This window comes from Moschus berezovskii, chromosome 6, assembly GCF_049115385.1.
Source record: "Moschus berezovskii isolate FMDL1 chromosome 6, NW_MosBer_1.0, whole genome shotgun sequence".
Lineage (NCBI taxonomy): Eukaryota > Metazoa > Chordata > Mammalia > Artiodactyla > Moschidae > Moschus > Moschus berezovskii.
Window position 1 is genome coordinate 65,366,721 of NC_142465.1, and position 21,315 is coordinate 65,388,035.

At 38.0% G+C, this 21,315-nt stretch overlaps 1 protein-coding gene across 2 annotated transcripts in view; it reads left to right on the forward strand.

Moving 5' to 3' along the window:
* Positions 1 to 21,315, forward strand: part of CFAP54 (cilia and flagella associated protein 54) — a 321,117-nt gene that overhangs the window by 95,816 nt on the left and 203,986 nt on the right. For both annotated transcript variants that reach the window (XM_088837126.1, XM_055395985.2), the window contains 4 exons: positions 2,285 to 2,421; positions 5,910 to 6,057; positions 7,662 to 7,817; positions 13,204 to 13,326. In XM_088837126.1, the coding sequence (XP_088693252.1) occupies positions 2,285 to 2,421; positions 5,910 to 6,057; positions 7,662 to 7,817; positions 13,204 to 13,326 (564 nt within the window). The remainder of the gene's footprint in view (positions 1 to 2,284; positions 2,422 to 5,909; positions 6,058 to 7,661; positions 7,818 to 13,203; positions 13,327 to 21,315) is intronic.

Sequence of the window (21,315 nt, forward strand, 5' to 3'; positions counted from 1 at the left end):
CAAAGTGACTCAGAAATAACTATTTTTAAAAAGCTATATTTTAAAAGGAAAGAACATTCTATTATAGTTTCACCCACTCCCTTACACATCATCTCTTATCATTTTCCATGGTGAATCTTAGAATTATAATGGTGTTTTAATGACCACTTAGTCCAATTTCTTCATTTGCCCAATGTGTCCCAGAGAAGGGACCTCATCTATCACACTAAGTCTTGATTCTACTTTTTCATTTCATTTTATTTATTTTTTTTACTGAGTATTTGGTTCTGTACAAATTATTCTACTTGTCAATACCCCAGTTTCCTTATCTGGAAAACAAGGACACTCATAGAGCTCACTTCACAGAGCTGTAATGAAGAGTCAATGCAATAATGCATGTGAAATGCTTGGTCCAGGACCTGATATCTTTAAATACTTCCATCTGATTTTCAGGACTTCCTAGGTGGCTCAGTGGTAAAGAATCTGCCCCCCGCCCCAATGCAGGAGGTGTGGGTTCAACCCCTGGGTCAGGAAGATTCCCTGGAGAAGGAAATGGCAACCCACTCCAGTATTCTTTCCTGGGAAATCTCATGGAAAGAGGTGCCTGGTGTGCTACAGCCCATGGAGTCACAAAGATATGGACATGACTGAGCAAACACACACACACACATCTGAGTTTCAAGACTTTCTGAAATCCTGTCCCACTTTACCTGTTTAATTATACTGCCTGTGCTGTGCTTAGTTGCTTCAGTCATGTTGACTGTTTGTGATCCCAATAGACTGCAGCCCACTAGGCTCCTTTGTCCATTTTTTCTTCTGGCAAGAATTCTGGAGTGGGTTGCCATGTTCTCCTCCAGGGGATCTTCCCAACCCAGGGATTGAATCCAGGTCCCCCTCATTGCAGGCAGATTCTTTATCAACTAAGCCACCAGGAAAGTCCACCATACTGCCTGAGTGAGTGAAAGTCACTCAGTAATGTCCAACTCTTTGTGACCCCAAGGACTATACAGTCCATGGAATTCTCCAGGCCAGAATACTGGAGTGGGTAGCTGTTCCCTTCTCCAGGAGATCTTCCCAACCCAGGGTCAAAGCCAGGTCTCCTGCATTACAGGTGGATTCTTTACCAGCTGAGCCACAAGGGAAGCCCTACTTTTCTTCAAATTCTGACCTGTCTTTCCAGTCTCAAATGCCCTGTGGCAATTTCCTTCACAGGATCTTTTTCAGGTTCCATCTAAACTGTGCCTATTTGAACCTTATCCCTGCCTTAGGGTTTACATCAGGCCCTGATTCCTCCTTGAAGTCTTCATTTCTCCTTTTTTAAGTCTCCACAATTATGATGTAATTATTTGTAATTTTTCTGTAATTTCATATGTTTTACCACTGTAACTTGATTACAGTTTCATGGAGTATGAAATTGTTTTAAGCTTTGAAGAATCTAGATTTACAGTGCTTAGCAGCAAGTAGAAACTTCATAAAAGTTTACCGGTTGGTTGATTATGAGCATTGATTTGGCAGATTTTAAAAGTTCTGGCCCTGTAAGCTATTCCCTTGTGTGGAATATAGTCTAGCAACATGTCATTTGCATACTTAATGAATTTATTTATACTTAATATCCTACCTGCTTCCACTGAGAATTTGAAGCAGCATATAACTCATGTGGTGTGATTTCATATAGTTATACATATTTGGATAGAGTGATTTTAAGAGATATAGTTAAAGAAATATATCCCACCAAAAGAAATAGGTAAGTTGATGATTTTTTCTTGCAAACTTCAAGGTTTTTTCAGTGAAATCAGTTATTTTGCCAAATGGTGAATGTGTGAAACTTGAAACACATTATGGTGTTTTATTCCTCACTCTTTTCAGCTCTGAAACCTTTGTTGCAAAAAAAGCTCTGAAAGCATCAGTCAGAACCAGAGAAGAATGAAGTATATTTCATATTTTGGGTTTGGGAAATCTGATTGTTTCTCTTGGAACAGATTGTTCATTATAACAGTGTCTGTAATAAATGGAGTGCACTGCCGAGATAGATGGAAATGAAATTAATTTGGCTCAGATGTGATCTTTGTTTTGCTTATGAGAATTTGAAACATCCTTACAGAGTTTCAAATTTCCATGCAATTTAGAAATAAAAGAGATTTCAAAATGTGTCTTTCTCCCTTGCCGTAGCCCTGCAGAGCAGAACAGCCGATGTGAATAACTTTGTAGGAAATTAGAGTGTGATTGGACCTTCTCAGAATTCTTGTTGAAAGTATACACTCCCCAAATTCAAGTAATGCCTAAGAGAATGTGCTTTCTGTTGCAGGTTGCCTATCAGACTGGTAACTATGATCTGGCTAAGAAAGTTTTCTCACCAGTCTGGGATTATTTTGTTGCTTCACCACCTCAGGGTGACCAATCCATTATTTGTTTAAGCAATATAATGACTATTACACAGAGAAGGTAATTAGAAATGTTCTTTTAAAATATTAATTTGCTTATTGAAAAGACAGGTGTTGGCTGTGAAGCCTGGAGTTAATTTATTTTCAAGTTCATGTTGATATGCTATATGTAAAACTACTTCCAATAAGTAAAGCGTAGATATTCTGAAGGTTTGGGTCCTTCTTAGAACTTTCTTTGTTAGAATCAGAAAAAACACTGGAAACATATGGATACATTCTGAATATAAGCTAATGAGGTTATGAGAAAAGAAAACCTAAATACTAACCAAGGTAGTGTCAGTTTTACTAGAAAACACAAATACGCACTGGGGACCTTTATCGCAGAGAAAGGTCAGGTTGAGATTAAGGTTAGGGTCTGATGAGTGAGCTCTTAGGGTAAGAAGGCTTTTCCTTTGCTTGAAGAGGCACCCAGGATTAGGCCATCAACTGCAAATAGGTCTATAGAAGCCATATAAAGCTACAGGCTATCCTTTGCCATTTTTTTCCTTAAGAAACCAAAGTTTAACAGCAGCATCAGAAATGAGCATTAGTATAATTTCAGCCTGTCTCAACAACATGTTCAATAAGAACAGTCTCCTTTACCTGCTTGGTAATGCCTAAAATTCCCTTAATAAGGGAAAACTCTTCACTCCTCAAAGGTAATGAGTTTAAAAACACAAATGCTGAATGAGGCAAGACATTGGTAACACTTATTCATGTAAATGTATAATTCCATTCAATTAAACAAGCATAAACTTAGTGTTTACCATGTATGAGGATTTTCAGTGCTATGGGGGATGGATTCAAGAGGCATTTCAGAAGAGGAAGAGACAGATCTTGGCAGATTTTATGTGACTTGTAGGGATAAGACAGAGGAAGGAGGGGAAGCTGACTGGGATTTCCAGCGAGGGTAAGCCTCTGATGTTACTAAGGGAAGCTGAGAGGTGGAGTGAGTTTTTGGATGAGGAGAATGAATTTGGGGATATATGGAGTTCAGTTTTCCAGCAGGACAACTCTGTAGATATGAGCTGACACTCAGGAGAGAGGTCAAGGCTAGAGACATATATAAATTGTTCACTGAGGTCATCGTTGGAATTTTGATGATGAGTGATATCTTCCGAGAAATGACTGTTGAGCAGTAAAGGTAGAAGGCTGGACTTGAATCCTGGGGCATTGCTTACATTTAAGAGGTAGAAGTAGGAGTTGGAACCAAGGAAGGAATTTGAAATGGAAGTTCCGGAAGTGAAAGTCCAGGAAAGTGTATTGCCAAGGGAAGTGAGAAGATTATCATGGAGGCCCTGACCAGCAGTGTTATATGCTGGTGCAAAGTCAGATGGAGTAGTTACTTAAGAAAATGCTGCAAAGAGGTTGGATAGGATGAAAGCCGAGAAGAGGCTTTTAGAGTTGGCAAATAGGAAGACATTGGTAAGTTGAAGAAAGCCATTTTTGTATTGTGATGGGCCAGTTGGTTATATTGCAGTTGGTTAAGGAATAAATGAAAATGGAAAATAGTAACAAGCAAAAACTACCCATGTGAAGTTTGGTGGTAAAGATCAGAGGAAAGTTGGCAGAGGCTTTTGGGGGAAGGCAAGCTTAAGGACAGAATTTTGGAGGATTGAGATAAGAGAGCCAGTGGCGAGGGAGAGCCTAAGAATGTATGGTGGTGGGGCTACAAAGATCTTAGAGCACATGGAGGTGGAGAACAGGAAGTTCATATCATTTTCTATGGGGAATATGAATAAGGAGGCCTCAGGGATAGATGGAAGTGTTGCTGAGAATCATGACTCAGCTGATGTTACGTAACATGGATTATATCAATAGCAGAGCCCAGTTCCTTGTGGCTGAGGGCCACATATGATTCACCTTTATATTCTAGGATCTAGAATAATGCCTTTGTACATGGTAGGTGTTAAGCAAATGCTAGTTTGAATGGAAAACAAAAAGGAATGAGGTGAATAAATAAGTGATTAATTGATGGCCATTATGGCAGGGATAAAAAAAATCAGATGATGACATCTATGCAAGGTCAGGCAAGTTTATTATTGCATAAATTATGGGGAACAGAATCTAAAGTGCTGGAGAGGTCACTATGGAAATGACTAACCAGAGTCCAAGCTGGGTCCTGGAGGAACTAGAGCCAGGAGGAGGTGATAACCTGGACTTACTGTGTGTGTCGAACTACTCATGGTCATCTATGACAAAGAAAGTTTAGTATGAGTTGTAGAAGCAGGATAACTAAAATCCTCCTGAAAAAGACAGTTTCAGAGTTTAACATAGTGGTGAAACAGATCATCTTTAATATCAATTACTGATGTTGGATCCTTTCCTGTTTTATAGGGAGAGTGGAGGGACCTGAAGCTTAGAAGAGAGGGTTTGTCACCAAGTAAGGCTTAAGGGCAAGAAAGGGACTACAGAAACAAAGAAGGAAGACTGCAGATTTCACAGTTTTGCCAGTGGTGGGCACTGTTGACTGTAATTTGGAAAAGATAATTTGAAGTGACTCTACTTCGGTAGGGCTTCCTTGGTGTCTCAGATAGTAAAGAATCTGCCAGCACTGCAGGGGACCCCAGTTTGATCCCTGGATTGGGAAGATCTCCTGGAGTAGGGAATGGCTAACCAGTTCAGTATTCTTGCCTGGAGAATTCCATGGACTGAGGAGCCTGGAGGGCTATAGTCAGACATGACTGAACGACTAACACTTTCACACTTCAGGGGCAGGTTTGGGATAGAGTTGGAGGGGCAGTGTGTTAATCGCTCAATTGTGTCCAACTCTTTGCGATCCCATGAACTGTAGCCCACCAGGCTTCTCTGTCCATGGGATTCACCAGGCAAGAATACTGGAGTGGGTAGTCATTCCCTTCTCCTGGGGATCTTCCCCACCCAGGGATCAAGTCCACATCTCTTACATCTCCTGCATTGGCAGACAGGTTCTTTACCATCTGAGCCACCAAGGAAGCCCAAATCTGTCTCTGCTTCTCTTTAACCATGGCTGATTTAGCTATAAATAACCCTCACTTTCAGAAAGTTTATTGATTGAAATATTGGGCCTATCTTCCAAACTTCTGAGTATCTATAGTGATTTCAATTATATTGATAGAAAAGAGCTATATATTTTAGAATCAGAAAGTTTTGCCAATGGTTTATGTTTTATATATCCATGATGTACATCCACAGCTTAACTTTCTTAATTATGAACTTGTTGTTAAGAATAGTCTTTGATTTCAATTTAAACAGCTGTGCAAGAGTTACTATATTATGTACTTTTGCTGCTGCTGCTGCTAAGTCGCTTCAGTCATGTCGGACTCTGTGCGACCCCATGGACAGCAGCCCACTAGACTCCTCTGTCCACAGGATTCTCTAGGCAAGAATACTGGAGTGGGTTGCCATTTCCTTCTCCAACTTTTGCTGCTATCTTGGGATAATTGTGTTGGTATAACAAATCAATCTACAAAGTTGAATTCACATACTAAATCACCTTATACCTGTAACATCATTTACTTCTTTTTGCAGATTACATTCAGATATTTTGGCAGAGAGTTCTTCAATTCTCTTATATCTTTTTCTTAGAAATATTTTTGTAACAAGTGACATTAAAATTAAAGAAGAAAATTTTTTCTGTGATAATATTAAAGGCAATGAGATTTTCCCTTCTCAACAAGTAAGTGAACTAAAATCATTGCAAATGCATTGATTTCCCTTGATTTGTTTCTTGATGTTTCAAGTTTATGAGCTGTGGGGATTGTATATCCTCACTTGTGAATGGACTGAGAGACCTTTGTATGATTGTGCTGGTTTATTTGATATTGTTTGTAGATTTCACAGGCCTAGGCTCATGGTTTTCTCTCCCCTTCTTTTCTGTTCCTGTATAAAAGTAGTATAAATTCAAATATTCAAAATTTATAATGTATAAAGTGAAACCCATTAGAATCCTATTATCCCTAAGGATACTACATTCTTGTTTTCTTGTGATTTCTCCCATTTTAAAAAATATGCATAGACAAATATGCTATTATTACTTACAAAAACAGAATCATGATCGACTCACTGTTCTGTAACTTGCTTTTTGAATACTTTTTGTAATTTATCTTGGACATACTTTCATGCTGGTACATATCCATCTGGTACATTTTAAAAACTGTAATATTGCATCCTGTGCAGAGGCAGGAATTTAACTTATCTCCTATTGATATGTTCTCAAGGTACTTATAAATATTGCTTTTTTACACCTGCAGCCTTACAATGCTCTTGCTTTTAGCAACAATCCTACATTATTTTTTTCAATCTAAATTGAGATTCACTCTTCTTTTTTCCCTTCCTTTACTTACTTTAGATATATGGAGACTTTTGTCATTTTTGTTTTTCTTTTACAGTTGCTTTTTCCTACCCATCTACTTATTCATTAATTAGCCAATTACTTGTTCCATGAGACTGTGCCAATTTCTGCGGGTATGAAAGTAAAAACAAACAAACAAACAAACATGACTCTCTGCCTAAGACAAGTTCACAGTCTTGTAGAGTCCAAGAATTCACAGCCATTGGTCTGCTCCTACTAAGCTGCTTTCAGCTTCTTTTATTTTTCATCATCTAGTCTGAAAATGAGGACAGTCTTTAAGTACTTCAGTGAATTCCAGAATGCTGGACTACCATTCTAATAACAGTTTGCTGTATAGAAATTTCTGGTTGCCCCTCATATCGTTTTCTTTGAATGAAATCTCTCCCTAGGAAAGGAGTAAGATAGGATTCTTACTCTTAAGTGATGTTTAATCACAAAAAGCCTAACTTTACATTAGCAGAAGTATAATAGAAGATAGGTTGGCTACAAAAAATTTACCATTTTCTCACAAATCCAGGAGAGAAATAAGACTCTATTAATCAAGTGGGGGCCATATTACAGCAATACTGTATTTTAATTATTATTTGTTATAGTTTATATTTTTGAAAAAGCTAGAGTTTTTCTCCTAAAATATAGCCAAGATTTTATCTTACCAATTAGAAAAGATTGGTGCCTTTTCTGTTACTAGTGGTATTTGATTGTAATTAATAAAAAGATTTTAAGTTTAATTCTAAGATTGTGTCATCCGTATGTATCAGTAGCTTTACTGGGGAGTTAGAGTTGTTCCTGAATTTAGGTTTTTCTTTTTATCAACATTCACGTTCTTGTTAAGTTACAAGGATCACATTTCCTACTCTTTCCCCTCATTGGAGACACACAAATTAAGTACCTGGTGTTCAGCTTGAGTAACAATACCTGTTTCTTTACAGATTGCTAGACTAATTGAATGTGAGAGAGTATTGGTGGCATTGGAACTGAGCAACTACCTAAATGATTCCAGTTATGCCCTTCAGGCTGTGACTCAGTGTTACGGCCTCCTTGCTCCCATCATTTATCACAATATTGTTTTGGTACCTGTTGTACAGGTAAGGGTTTCACCCCCTCCCCATAAGGGTATTTTTTTTACAAAGGCAAGTCAGCACTGCATTTTGGGAAAGAAAATGCAACATGTCTCTTAGAAAGCACAAATAGGTCAAGAACGAGTATTATGACATTTCGTGAGTTAACTGAAAGACATTTTAATGATTTAAATTACATGTCTGGGAAAACATAAATAAGAACTTAAAATGTGTTTCCCTGAAAACATTCAGCCCTGTTGCTGTCCATATTTAAATATGGGTAATGTACTTTTCTAGGTTGTTTTTTTTTAAAGTCATTTCAATTTTTATGGTCTTGTAATGTTAGATACAGCAATATTTATTCAAGGCATACTGTTAAAGCCATCACTGAGGGGAAAAAAATTGGTGGATAACCAGAAAAAAAAAATGATGTCTCTGGGGTGAAACTGGAATTTTTGGAAAAAAAGGTTGATAAGACTTGGCTGAAGGGGTTGTATCGGTAGTCTGTGTTTCCTAACAAATCACCAACACTCAATGGCTTAAAACAACACCCATTCACTATCTCATAGTTTCTGGAGGTCAGAAGGCTGGATACAGGTTGTCTAGAATTTTAGCTCAGGATCAGGCTAAAATCAAGGTGTTGACCAGAGCTGTGGTCTCATCTGAGGCTTGGGGTTTTCTTCCAAATTCATTGGTTGTTGAGAGATTCATTCCCTTGCGGCCATGTGATGAGTCCCTTAGTTCTGAAAGGCTAACCACCAGTGCCCTGCCACATGCCCTTCTCCACAACATGGCAGTCTGCTTCTTAAAGCATCATCTTTTCTTCTTAGAGGTGAGAGATTAGAGATATCAGACCTACTTTGGAGTGGAGGCATGTCTCAGCACGTCCCAGACATTTCATTAATGTGTCAGGCCCCTGACTCTTCTTAGGGTTTATTTCTATCCTCTGGAGGGCAAGCATCTCACATCTTCAACATACTTGCCATTTCTTATTTATTAGGTTCAGTTAACATGATTTATTGATGTAGTGGTCCAGTGTTTTGTTTTGAGACATGTTCACAAAGTTAAGGTCCTTTCATAAAATATTAGGTCAGAGAGTGGAAGCATTATCATTGCCCTAGGTCAAGACTCTAAATGCATGTTCTTATCTGCCTGGTGTGAATTGGAGTTTCTTCTGATACTTCTTCCCCATAGGATATTATTTCTGTCCAATAAGATAAAAAAGGCAACATTAGCCACCTCAAGGCACCCCCACTCCTTTTTTTAAAAAGAACTTTTTATTTTATACTGGAGTTTAGCCAGTTAACACTGTTGTGATAATTTCAGGTAAGGGACTCAGCCATACATATACTCCTTTTATTAATTCTCCCCCAAACTCCCTTTTAAGTGCTCCATCAAAGATACCACAGCGGAACAGTGCCTGCAATTGGTACTTCATTGGTTGAGTTGAGGGTAGTCCCCTGTCATCCTCTGGTATCCTACTGATTCAGGATGTGTTTAACTCCGAAAGTGGATTATAGCTATGAGGGAAAGACTTAGGACAGGAGTTTTTAAATTAAATTGTATAGTTTAGAGCAGGAAAAGATGAATGAAACAAGGGAGGGATGCCAGAAATAGGCCTCACTGTAGAAGAATGTAATGTATGATGGAATTGGTTTTCCAATTCAGTGGGAAGATAATGGATATTTTTAGTAAATGGTGGTGAAACATCTGGATATTCCTCTGAAAGAAAGTAGAATTTGACCCCTACTTTGTGCCATATGTAAACAGTCCAGATATATTAAAGGCCTAAATGTAAAAGAAAGCAAAAACTTTTGGAAAAAAATAATCTCAAGAGAGTCCATGTACAGTCAGTGTTGGGGAACTCTAACCAAAATAGAACTCTTAGATAAAAGAAATATTTGACTATATTTAAATGGCATCCTATGTGTGGTAAAAGGAGCCATAACAAAGATAGTAGGCAATATATGGATTTGGGAAAGGTATCCAACACTAAAGAGGGTAACTATATATAACAAAAAGTCTTTTAATAGCTGAATAAATAATGGGCATGGGATAATAATATGAAGTTTATAGGAGAGCAAATCCAAGTGGCCAAAAAACATAGGAAAAGATGCTCAGATTCTGAATATCCATAGAAATGCCCATTAAATCAACAATATAATATCAGTAGCAGAATTGAAAAGATCTGTAACTCCTATTGCTGGTGAGGATGTGGGGCAAAGGCAGTCTCATTCATCAGTGGGTGCAATGTGAACTGTTATAGTCTTTAAAATTCGGTAATGCAAGTCTAATTTTAATTAAACTAAGTATAAGTAAAATTAAAAACAAATATGCCTAACATCGCAATTTCTCTGCTAGTAATTTATCTCGTGGAGTAATATTTTAGTAAATTAAAAAGTACATTTACACAGCCTAGCAATTCCTTTCTTAATGATTTATCCCATAGATTAAAATCACCCCTAGTTCCACCCATTGCTTCCATCTGTTCTTCCTACTGGGGACACAATACCACATAATGGCATTAATTTAGAGGGTCTACTGTGCCCTGGAGGATGGTACCTCACCCTCCCTAGGTATCATCTCAAAGCTGGCACCTCAGTTGCTGCTCATTTTGGCAATTGAATAGGTAGAAGGATGGTTTTTGTTGTGGTTGTGGTTTTTTTTTTGGCTATGCCATGTTGCTTGTGAGATCTTAGTTCCCCAACCAGGGATTGAACCCACTGGACTGCCAGGGAATTCCCTGTGTAAGGGTGTTTATTGTAGCTTTCTTGGTGAAGGCAAAATAGCTGGAGACAAAGAGGACATGCAGTAATTGAAGGATGGCCAGGACTGCCAGACTGTAAAACATCAACCTTAAAACTGTGCAACAGGATGTCTCTGGAAATGGTTGCAAAATTATGATTGGTTTACAGTAAATAATATTAGACAACCATTAGAAATGATGAATTAAATCTATTCCTGTAGACTTGGAGGGATTTTTCACAAGACATGCCTGAAGGGGAAATGCATAGTTCAGAAAGTGTGCTTAATTTCACTTTGTAAAATAACATTAACTTTCTCTCTGTGTGAAAGTGAATTGAAAGTGTTAGTTGCTCAGTCATGTCTGACTCTTCGCAACCTCATGGACTGTAGCTCACTAGGTTCCTCTGTCCATGGAATTCAGCAGGCAAGAATACTGGAAAACACACACACACACACACACACACACACAGGATTACATGAGCCCAGAGAAAACTACAGAACTGCTAGGTGGTTAACTTGATTCGGGGATATGGAACAGTAGGTGATGGTGGAAGGGAGGAATTAAAGCTGCATTGAAAAGAATTCATATGTGTTCTGTGACAACAGTAATAATATTGTTATATTGATGACTTGAAGCAATTAATGTGCCCACAAAGGACCAACCTCTATATATTAATTTGTCCTTTGGGATAATCTGAATGATGAACAGATTAATGCAATCTAAGTCTGCTTTTCTGATAGCAATATTGCTCAGAAGTGTGTGGCAATAGTGAAAGCTAAGCTTAATTGTCTAGCTCTGGATCAAAGTCAGGATCACATGATATGGAAAGTAATTAAGGAAGTAAGCGTCAATTTGGAAAACTCAGCAGTGGCCACAAGACTGGAAAAGGTAAGATTCATTCCAATCCCAAAGAAAGGCAATGCCAAAGAATGCTCAAACTACTGCAGAATTGCACTCATCTCACATGCTAGTAAAGTCATGCTCAAAATTCTCCAAGCCAGGCTTCAGCAATACGTGAACCGTGAAATTCCAGATGTTCAAGCTGGTTTTAGAAAAGGCAGAGGAACCAGAGATCAAATTGCCAACATCTGCTGGATCATGGAAAAAGCAAGAGAGTTCCAGAAAAAGATCTATTTCTGCTTTATTGACTATGCCAAAGTCTTTGACTGTGTGGATCACAATAAAGTGTGGAAAATTCTGAAAGAGATGGGCATACCAGACCACCTGACCTGCCTCTTGAGAAACCTGTATGCAGGTCAGAAAGCAACAGTTAGAACTGGACATGGAACTACAGACTGGTTCCAAATAGGAAAAGGAGTACGTCATGGCTGTATATTGTCACCCTGCTTATTTAACTTATATGCAGAGTACATCATGAGAAACGCTGGGCTGGAAGAAGCACAAGCTGGAATCAAGATTGCTGGGAGAAATATCAACAACCTTAGATATGCAGGTGACACCACCCTTATGGCAGAAAGTGAAGAGGAACTCAAAAGCCTCTTGATGAAAGTGAAAGAGGAGAGTGAAAAGGTTGGCTTAAATCTCAACATTCAGAAAACTAAGACCATGCCTACACTTCATGGGAAATAGATGGGGAAACAGTGGAAACTGTGTCAGACTCTATTTTGGGGGGCTCCAAAATCACTGCAGATGCTGATTGCAGCCATGAAATTAAAAGATGCTTACTCCTTGGAAGGAAAGTTATGACCAACCTAGGTTAGCATATTAAAAAGCAGAGACATTGCCAACAAAGGTCCATCTAGTCAAGGCTATAGTTTTTCCAGTGGTCATGTATGAATATGACAGTTGGACTGTAAAGAAAGCTGATCACCGAAGAATTGATGCTTTTGAACTGTGGTGTTGGAGAAGACTCTTGCAAGTCCCTTGGACTGCAAGAAGATCCAACCAGTCCATCCTAAAGGAGATCAGTCCTGGATGTTCATTGGAAGGACTGATGATGAAGCTGAAACTCCAATACTTTGGCTACCTCATGCGAAGAGTTGACTCATTGGAAAAGACCCTGATGCTGAGAGGGTTTGGGGGCAGGAGGAGAAGGGGATGACAGAGGATGAGATTGCTGGATGGCATCACCAACTCGATGGACATGAGTTTGGGTAAACTCCAGGAGCTGGTGATGGACAGGGAGGCCTGGCATCGCAAATAGTCAGACACGAATGAGCGACTGAACTGAACTGAACTGAAGTGCCAATATTAATTGATTTCCTGGGATAAGAGTGCTTGGTTTGATTTAAAGGAAGCTCTTATACCAAGTACCCATATTGCTGTATATTTAATATGGTACATAGTCCTTCTCTGTAAGTTTTTTTTCAAGGTTCTCCTAAGCCTGAATGTGAGCTTTAGTTTCTTGTATACATGTAACATTTTACCTATATCTTTTGTGGTACTTGTCAGTATGGGCTTTATCTATTTTTGTATTTATTTTATCCTCTCCACTAGCTTTCAAGTTACTTTAGATGAAGAACTCATCTGAACATTGAATTTATCAATTTTATCTCAGGGTACACTTCTTTGTACAAGATAAGCAATTGGTCCATAATTATTAACAACAATAAAATGTGATGGTTTAACCTTGCATGATTTAAATAGGGTATTTTTTTCATAAGTAAAGATATTTTCAACAAAAAACATTGTGTTTCTATTTTTCAGATCTTGATTAAGTGTGTGGTGGTTTTGCAAGGACTACCAAATGTCATCCACTCAAAGAAACATCTTGCAAGCTTTGAAAGTGTACAGCATATGATAGCTTGCTGTATCTTCTACATAACAAAGGTATCTACTCATTCTTTGGCTAGTGTCATAAGACTTAGGAGCCCTGATGATTTAGAAAGTTCAGTTCAGTTCAGTTCAGTCGCTCAGTCGTGTCCAACTCTCCGTGACCCCATGAATCACAGCACGCCAGGCCTCCCTGTCCGTCACCAACTCCCTGAGTTCACTCAAACTCATGTCCACAGAGTTGGTGATGCCATCCAGCCATCTCATTCTCTGTCATCCCCTTACACTACTTTTAATCACAGTGATTAGAATACTTAAAATAGTACAACTTTGTTGTTATTCAGAGCCATTACTTTGTTGTTATTCAGTCACTAAGTCATGTCTGACTCTTTGCAACACCATGGACTGCAGCATGCCAGGCTTCCCTGTCCTTCACTATCTCCTGCAGTTTGCTCAAACTCATTTCCATTGAGTTGATGATGCCATCCAACCATCTCATCCTCTGTTTCCCCCTTCTCCTTTTGCCTTCAATCTTTCCCAGCTTCAGGGTCTTTTCCAGTGAGTTGGCTCTTCGCATCAGGTAATTAAAGTATTGGCACTTCAGCATCAGTCTTTCCAATGAATATTCAGGGTTGATTTCCTTTAGGATTGACTGGTTTGGTCTCCTTGCAGGCCAAGAGAATCTCAAGAGTCTTCTCCATTATTTTAGTTGGGACTTAAGTTTGCTTCTGTGGAGGTCTGGTAACAGAGAGGCCTCTACTCTCTACCTTAGCAAAGAGGTCATGATTTCCTGGCAACTTATGTCCTGACCTCAGGAGCAGAGAATCATATTCCTTCGATCACTCACTGGTTTGCCACTGTAGAGAGACCTCTATGCCCTGGTCTGTGTAGATGCTGAGGGAGCATAAGCCATTAGCAAGAAGAAATGATAATAATTCACTTATGGGAACTCAGAACCCCAAGGAGAAAGAACAAGCCAAAAACTAGAATAATTGTGTTATTTGTTCTTACAGTGTTGAAAAGGATCAGAGATGACTAAAGAAAAAGAAACCTTTCAAACAGTACAATTAGAACAAATTTAATTTTTTCTTCCAGTTTTGTTGGGCTATAACTGACATACAGCACTGTATAAGTTTAAGATGTACAATATAATGACTTGATTTACATACATCATGAAGTGATTACCATAATAAATTTTGTGAACATGCACATCTCCTAAAGATATAAAATTAAAGAGATAGAAAAAATGTTTTTTCTTGTGATAAGCACTCTTAGAATTTACTCCCATAGTAACTTTCATATATAACAAATTTAATTTTGGATTAAAAATTAAACAAAGATTGAGATTATACTTCTTGATTCAGATATAGAAACTCAAGAAACACCTGCAGATGTTGAATAGTATTACGTAGAGATAAATTCAGAAGACAGATCCAGAAGTCGTAACATGAAATAAAAGGAGTCTGGAAGTAGAAAAGAAATACATAGAAAAGTAATCATCTTTCTGAGTCCCAGGCAGGATTAATGTTAGAATATATATGTAAATGCATGTTGGTAAAATTCCTGAAATCCAAGGATGAGGACAAATCTTAATATTTGAGACTGAAAGAACAGGTTACTTATTTGCAATGAAAAGAGAATCAATTAGCTTCAGACTTTTTATCAGCAATACTAAAAGTTAAATTCTTGGAGCAACATTTGTAGAATCCTGAGGGAAAAAGACTAAGGCCTGTAAATTAATAACCAGGAAAAGATATCATTCATTTGTCAGGGCAAAATAAACATTTTCAGAAGTGCAGGCATTTAAAAAGTATTCCATCCATGTACTTATCTGAGAAAAACACTTGAGGAAATACTCAATCAAATGACAGTTGGTTCAGAACAGAAATCCCAAGATAGGGAAAGACGGAAAGGAGAGGAATAATGGGAGCAACAAATCTTGCAATATATGTATTATTAAAATTAAATGGATAATAATGATGTGACTAAGATTTTGTAATATAAATGCTAAATAGGGAGTCTTGAAATAAAAGAGTCATCCTTGAAAGGAAATCCTATTAGTAACCTAGAGCTAAAGCTTCTATCCTGTTTAGGGTTGAGGGAGTGATGAGCAACTATGATTCTTGGTGCATCTGTGTTAAAAACAGATATAGTATAAAAGTACACATTGTATAATTTTATTATTTTCTTTTGAAAGAATATTAAAGATGACTCAGGAATATGTAGGTATGAGCTGATCTTTAAAACACTGTAAGACTTCTAAATTGTCTAGAAGGAAAAGCAAACAGAGGAATGACAGGGAGGAAAAAAGAACAAAAAAAAGTGGCAGGGACAAAGCATGGCTAATTTAACAAAAGTAAGAAGGAGGAAATTGAGATTGTATTTCAGATGGAAGGAATAAAATCAAGTACGTTAATTATTTCACTAAGGGTGAAGGAACTCAAGAGACAGAGTCTGTCAGATGCACTGAAAAGTTAGATTCAAATGTGTATTATTTCAAGACACCCTGTAAAACAAAATAACAAGTGATTTGAAAAATAAATGGACACAGATATTGGGAAAATGCAAACAGAAATGAAGGAGTGTGACAATTTTCATATCTGAAAAAGCAGAATTCAGGGTCCAAAACATTAAATGGATAAAGAGAGACATTATGTCCATCCAGTCTGTTCTGTTGATCACCCTTTTCTGTTCCTGGATGGCCTCTGGCACTTTCCAGTCGTTGGGCAGTCTCATTGTCAAGTATTAAAGATCAAGTCTGAATTAAAACAAAACTTCATTTTTTATAACAGCAAATTAAAGGAGAAAAACAGGTTATAAGAAAATGCTACAAAGGCACTGGATAAACCTTAGCAAACTTTCCTAATAAACTTTAGCAACCTTTCCTAATAAAATTTCTAAGTAGGTTAGACATGGAAGGAAGTTATTGCATAATGATAAAGACATTTACCAAAAATTTTTAGCAAATATCATGCTAAATGGCAAGTTTCTGAAGTCATTTCTTTTAAAATCAGGCACAGGAGATATTGACTCTTAATACTGTGATTCATTATTTGTAGAGATTCTGTCTCATGCAACAGATAAAGGCATGAAATAATTTTGTAATATTAGAAAAGCATAATTTGTGATTGTAAGGTCTCAAAAAACACATGAGAATCTAGCAAAGGGTTACTAAAATTAAAAAGAGAATGTATAAAGTGGTATAAGAATTTATAAAGTTAAATAAAATACAAACTTGTTTTTATTTTTAATATGAGCAGTAGCCAGGACAGGGGAAAATATACCACTTATAATGATATACAGTATTTTAAACTTAACAAAATGTTGAAGAACCTAAATAAAAGAAATGTGAAATCTTACTGAAAGACACAAAATAAGATCTACACATATGGCAGGCCACACCAAGTTCTTGAACAAGAAGACTTACTGTAATAGTAAAATAAATGTTCTGGCGTGCTGTGATTCATGGGGTCGCAAAGAGTTGGACACGACTGAGCGACTGAACTGAACTGAACTGAAAATAATATTTACATGCAATGCAGCTTTAATCAGAATCCCAATGATGTTTCCTTGAAACTGATTAGAATTATTTAGAAGCTCTCAGTAGGTATTCGGATAAGGCAATGGCACCCCACTCCAGTACTCTTGCCTGGAGAATCCCATGGACGGAGGAGCCTGGAAGGCTGCAGTCCATAGGGTCGCTGAGGGTCAGACACAACTGAGTGACTTCACTTTCACTTTCATGCATTGGAGAAGGAAATGGCAACCCACTCCAGTGTTCTTGCCTGGAGAATCCCAGGGACGGGGGAACCTGGTGGGCTTCCATCTATGGGGTCACACAGAGTCGGACATGACTGAAGTGACTTAACAGCAGCAGCAGCAGTAGGTATTAAAATTTACCGAAAGTTTACTCCAGTGAAAAATGGTCTTACCAGAGTAAGGGGCAAATAGATCAGTGGAATAGAATAGAGATTCTAGGAAAAACTGGCCCTGGGTCTACAGGAAGGACTTAATATAAGACAAAGATGGCATTTAAGTTCATTGAGAAAATGATAATTTATTAATAAAAGGTGCCAATATTACTGACTATTCATTTGAGAATAAAAAAAGCCAGCGTCCTTTCTCGTACCATAAGCAAAATGAAGTCCAGATGGATTTGAGGATATTTGGTTGGTCTTGAAATCATGGGAGACCTTCTACAACAGGGCACAAAATTCAGAAGGTACCAGAAAAAGTAGATAAATAGATTACATGATAAGTAAAAAATAATTGTTTATGGCAAGACACTATAAATAAGCTTCAAGGCAAGTATTTTTTGAAAATACAACAGATGCAGGATTATTAACTTTGATTGCTTCAGATAGTAATCAATATCAAAATAGGAAATAATCTCACAGTTTGGGAAAAGAAGAATCAGACTTATTTTTAATTATGGAGGATATGATTAAACATTTCGGTCAGCTTAAAAAGTGGAACAGTGAACCAGTACCAGACGATGAATGGCCATCAATGAGGTCAGAGAGGAGCCATCAAAAGGTTTCAAACCTGGGAATGCTGTAATGAGATTTGCATTTAGAAAAAAGAAATTATTCTGGTTGCGCAACAGCTAATCATTAGAGGAGAATAAGACCTGAGGCAGGAAATGAGTTAGATGGTAAGAGATGATAAACGAAGCTAGTGTGGAAAACTGGGAGATAGAATTGAAAAGGTTTCAAGTTGTTTATGAGATGTAATTGAATAGAGGGGGATTGGGGAGGGAGAGGGAAGAGTCCCCAATAATCCAGATGTTTGGACAGTTGGGTGAATACAGTTTGTTGAACCCTGAGAAAGAAAGGGGGAAAAGATAATAAGTTTTGAATATATTGAATTTTGGGGTGTTCAAGATATTTGCAGAGGCAGGAATTATATAATAAATTCTCTAAGCCAGGCTTCAACAGTACATGAACCATGAACTTCGAGATATTCAAGCTGGATTTAGAAAAGGCAGAGGAACCAGAGAACAAATTGCCAACATCCATTGGATCATAAAAGCAAGAGAGTTCCAGAAAAACATCTACTTCTGCTTTATTGACTACACCAAAGCCTTTGACTGTGTGGATCACAACAAACTGTGGGAAATTCTTAAAGAGATGGTGAAACCAGACCACCTTACCTGTCTCCTGAAAAATCTATATATAGGTCAAGAAGGACCTACATATAGGACTGGACACAGAACAACCGACTGGTTCCAAATCAGGAAAGGAGTATATCAAGGCTGTATATTGTCACCCTGCTTATTTAACTTATATGCAGAGTACATCATGGGAAATGTTGGACTGGATGAAGCACAAGCTGAAATCAAGATTGCCAGGAGAAATAACAATAACCTCAGATATGCAAATGACACCACTCTTATGGCAGACAGTGAAGAGGAACTAAAGAGCCTCTTGATCTTTGGTACATATACACAATGGAGTATTACTCAGCCATTAAAAAGAATGCATTTGAATCAGTTCTAATGAGGTGGATGAAACTGGAGCCTATTATACAGAGTGAAGTAAGCCAGAAAGAAAAACACCAATACAGTATACTAACTCATATATATGGAATTTAGAAAGATGGTAATGATAACCCTGTATACAAGACAGCAAAAGAGACACAGGTGTATAGAACAGTCTTTTGGACTCTGTGGGAGAGGGCGAGGGTGGCATGATTTGGGAGAATGGCATTGAAACATGTATATTATCATATGTGAAACAAATCACCAGTCCAGGTTTGATGCATGATACAGGATGCTCGGGGCTGGTGCATGGGGATGACTCAGAGGGAGGATAAAGGGAGGAGGGAAGTGGGAGGGGGGTTCAGGAAGGGGAACTCATGTACATCCAGGGCGGATTCATGTCAATGTATGGCAAAACCAACCAATATAATATTGTAAAATAATTAGCCTCCAATAAAAAAAAAAGCAAGTGAGAGAGGAGAGTGAAAAAGCTGACTTAAAACTCAACATTCAAAAAACTAAGATCATGGCATCTGGTTCCATCACTTCATGGCAAATAGATGGGGAAACAATGAAAACAGTGACAGACTTTATTTTGGGGGGCTCCAAAATCACTCCAGATGGTGACTGCTGCCATGAAATTAGAAGACACTTGATCCTTGGAAGAAAAGCTCTGACAAACCTAGACAGCATATTAAAAAGCAGAGACATGACTTTGCCGACAAAGGTTCGTCTAGTCAAAGCTATGGTTTTTCCAGGAGTCATATATGGATGTGGGAGTTGAACTGTAAAGAAAGCTGAGGGCCAAAGAATTGATGCTTTTGAACTGTGGTGTTGGAGAAGACTCTTGAGAGTCCCTTGGACTGCAAGGAGATCCAGCTAGTCCATCCTAAAAGAAATCAGTCCTGAATATTCATTGGAAGGACTGATGCTGAAGCTGAAACTCCAATACTTTGGGCACCTGATGTGAAGAGCTGACTTATTGGAAAAGACCCTGATACTGGGTAAGATTGAAGGCAGGAGGAGAAGGGGATGACAGAGGATGAAATTGTTGGATGGTATCACTCACTCTATGGACATGAGTTTGAGCAAGATCCCGGAGTTGGTACTACAGGCCTGGCATGCTGCAGTACATGGGGTCACAAAGAGATATGACTGAGTGACTGAATTGACTGATATATTGGCTTGGCCAAAAGTGTGAGTTTCCTGGAAGAGCATTTGAAGCCCAAATGAACTTTTTGGCCAACCCAATATTAATGTCAGAATTTTGATACTAGAGCTGATTTTTTTCACAAACTGATAAGCTGGGAAAATCATCATTTCATAAGTTTCTTCCAACCTGACAAATAGACCAAGAAATCTGACTACTCAATCCCAGATATGAGGTATTAATTTGATATAAATATATATTTTCTATAGATTTTCTCTTAGGACATGTAAAGCCCAATTAGTCAAATGACCCTGTTTTTTTCTCTGTTATGTTTTGAAGATTGGTAATCTTTCCAGATGGTTTAGTCTTTCTTCTTTAATTAGCAGTATTTTTTTTCCTAAAAGTTATCAGAATTCTAAATAAAGTGCCACTTCTGAGATATGTCATCTTGTGTTTCATTAGTTTTGAGTTGTTAAAAAAATTTATTATGCCAAACATCTGGCACATTTTAAAAATTTCTGTTTGTCATTTGGTATGTTAAATAGCATTGGTTTTGTTTTTCTTTTGATTGGAAAAAATTCATTCTCATTTAGTATTTTCCACTGGCATATTAAAACAAGAGGAAAAGATCGCACAGTTGTCTATAAACCAAATAGGTTGGAAAGCAAAGGTGAATGAGGTGCAAATGTTAGCTCATTTCTGTTTTCTAATAACAAAACTCATTCCTTCTCATATCAATTTTACGATGAGTTGGACTGTTTTACTTGGTATTCAAGGCACTGCTTGGCCTAAACCCCTGCTTGCCTTTGCAAAGTTTGTTTAACCTTTTTCCTTCCCATATCTGTCCCATAGTCAGCATTAGTTGAACACCACTGCCCTGGTCTTACAGAAATAGTTCCAGTTCTTAGCACTTGCATTAGGTAGGTCTTATCAGATACAAGCAGCCACTCACTGCTTTTCAGCCAGTTATATATCCTTCACTTCCTGGGAAGTCACAGTTGTTACCTATCTTAAATTGTTATTATTTAGTCGCTAAGTTGTGTCTGACTCTTTTGTGACCCCATGGACTGCAACCCACTAGGCTCCTCTGTCCATGGGATTTCCCAGGCAAGAATACTGGAGTGGGTTGCCATTTCCTTCTCTAGGGGATCTTCCTGACCCAGGGACTGAATCCATGTCTCCTGCTTGTCAGGAGACTGACCACCAGTGGTAAAGAATCCAGTTATCTTAAATACTAATCTATTCAACCTAACAGAATACATCTACAGATAAGTTCTTAAAGACTTATTTATACCCTAAGAGAGTTTCCCTGGGGGTTCATGGTGAATGAGTCCCCTCATGTGATCTCTTGTAGAGCAGGGTCTATGCAAATCAGATTGTAGGCCAGGGAAGCTTTCCTGGGTTAATGTTAGAGCCC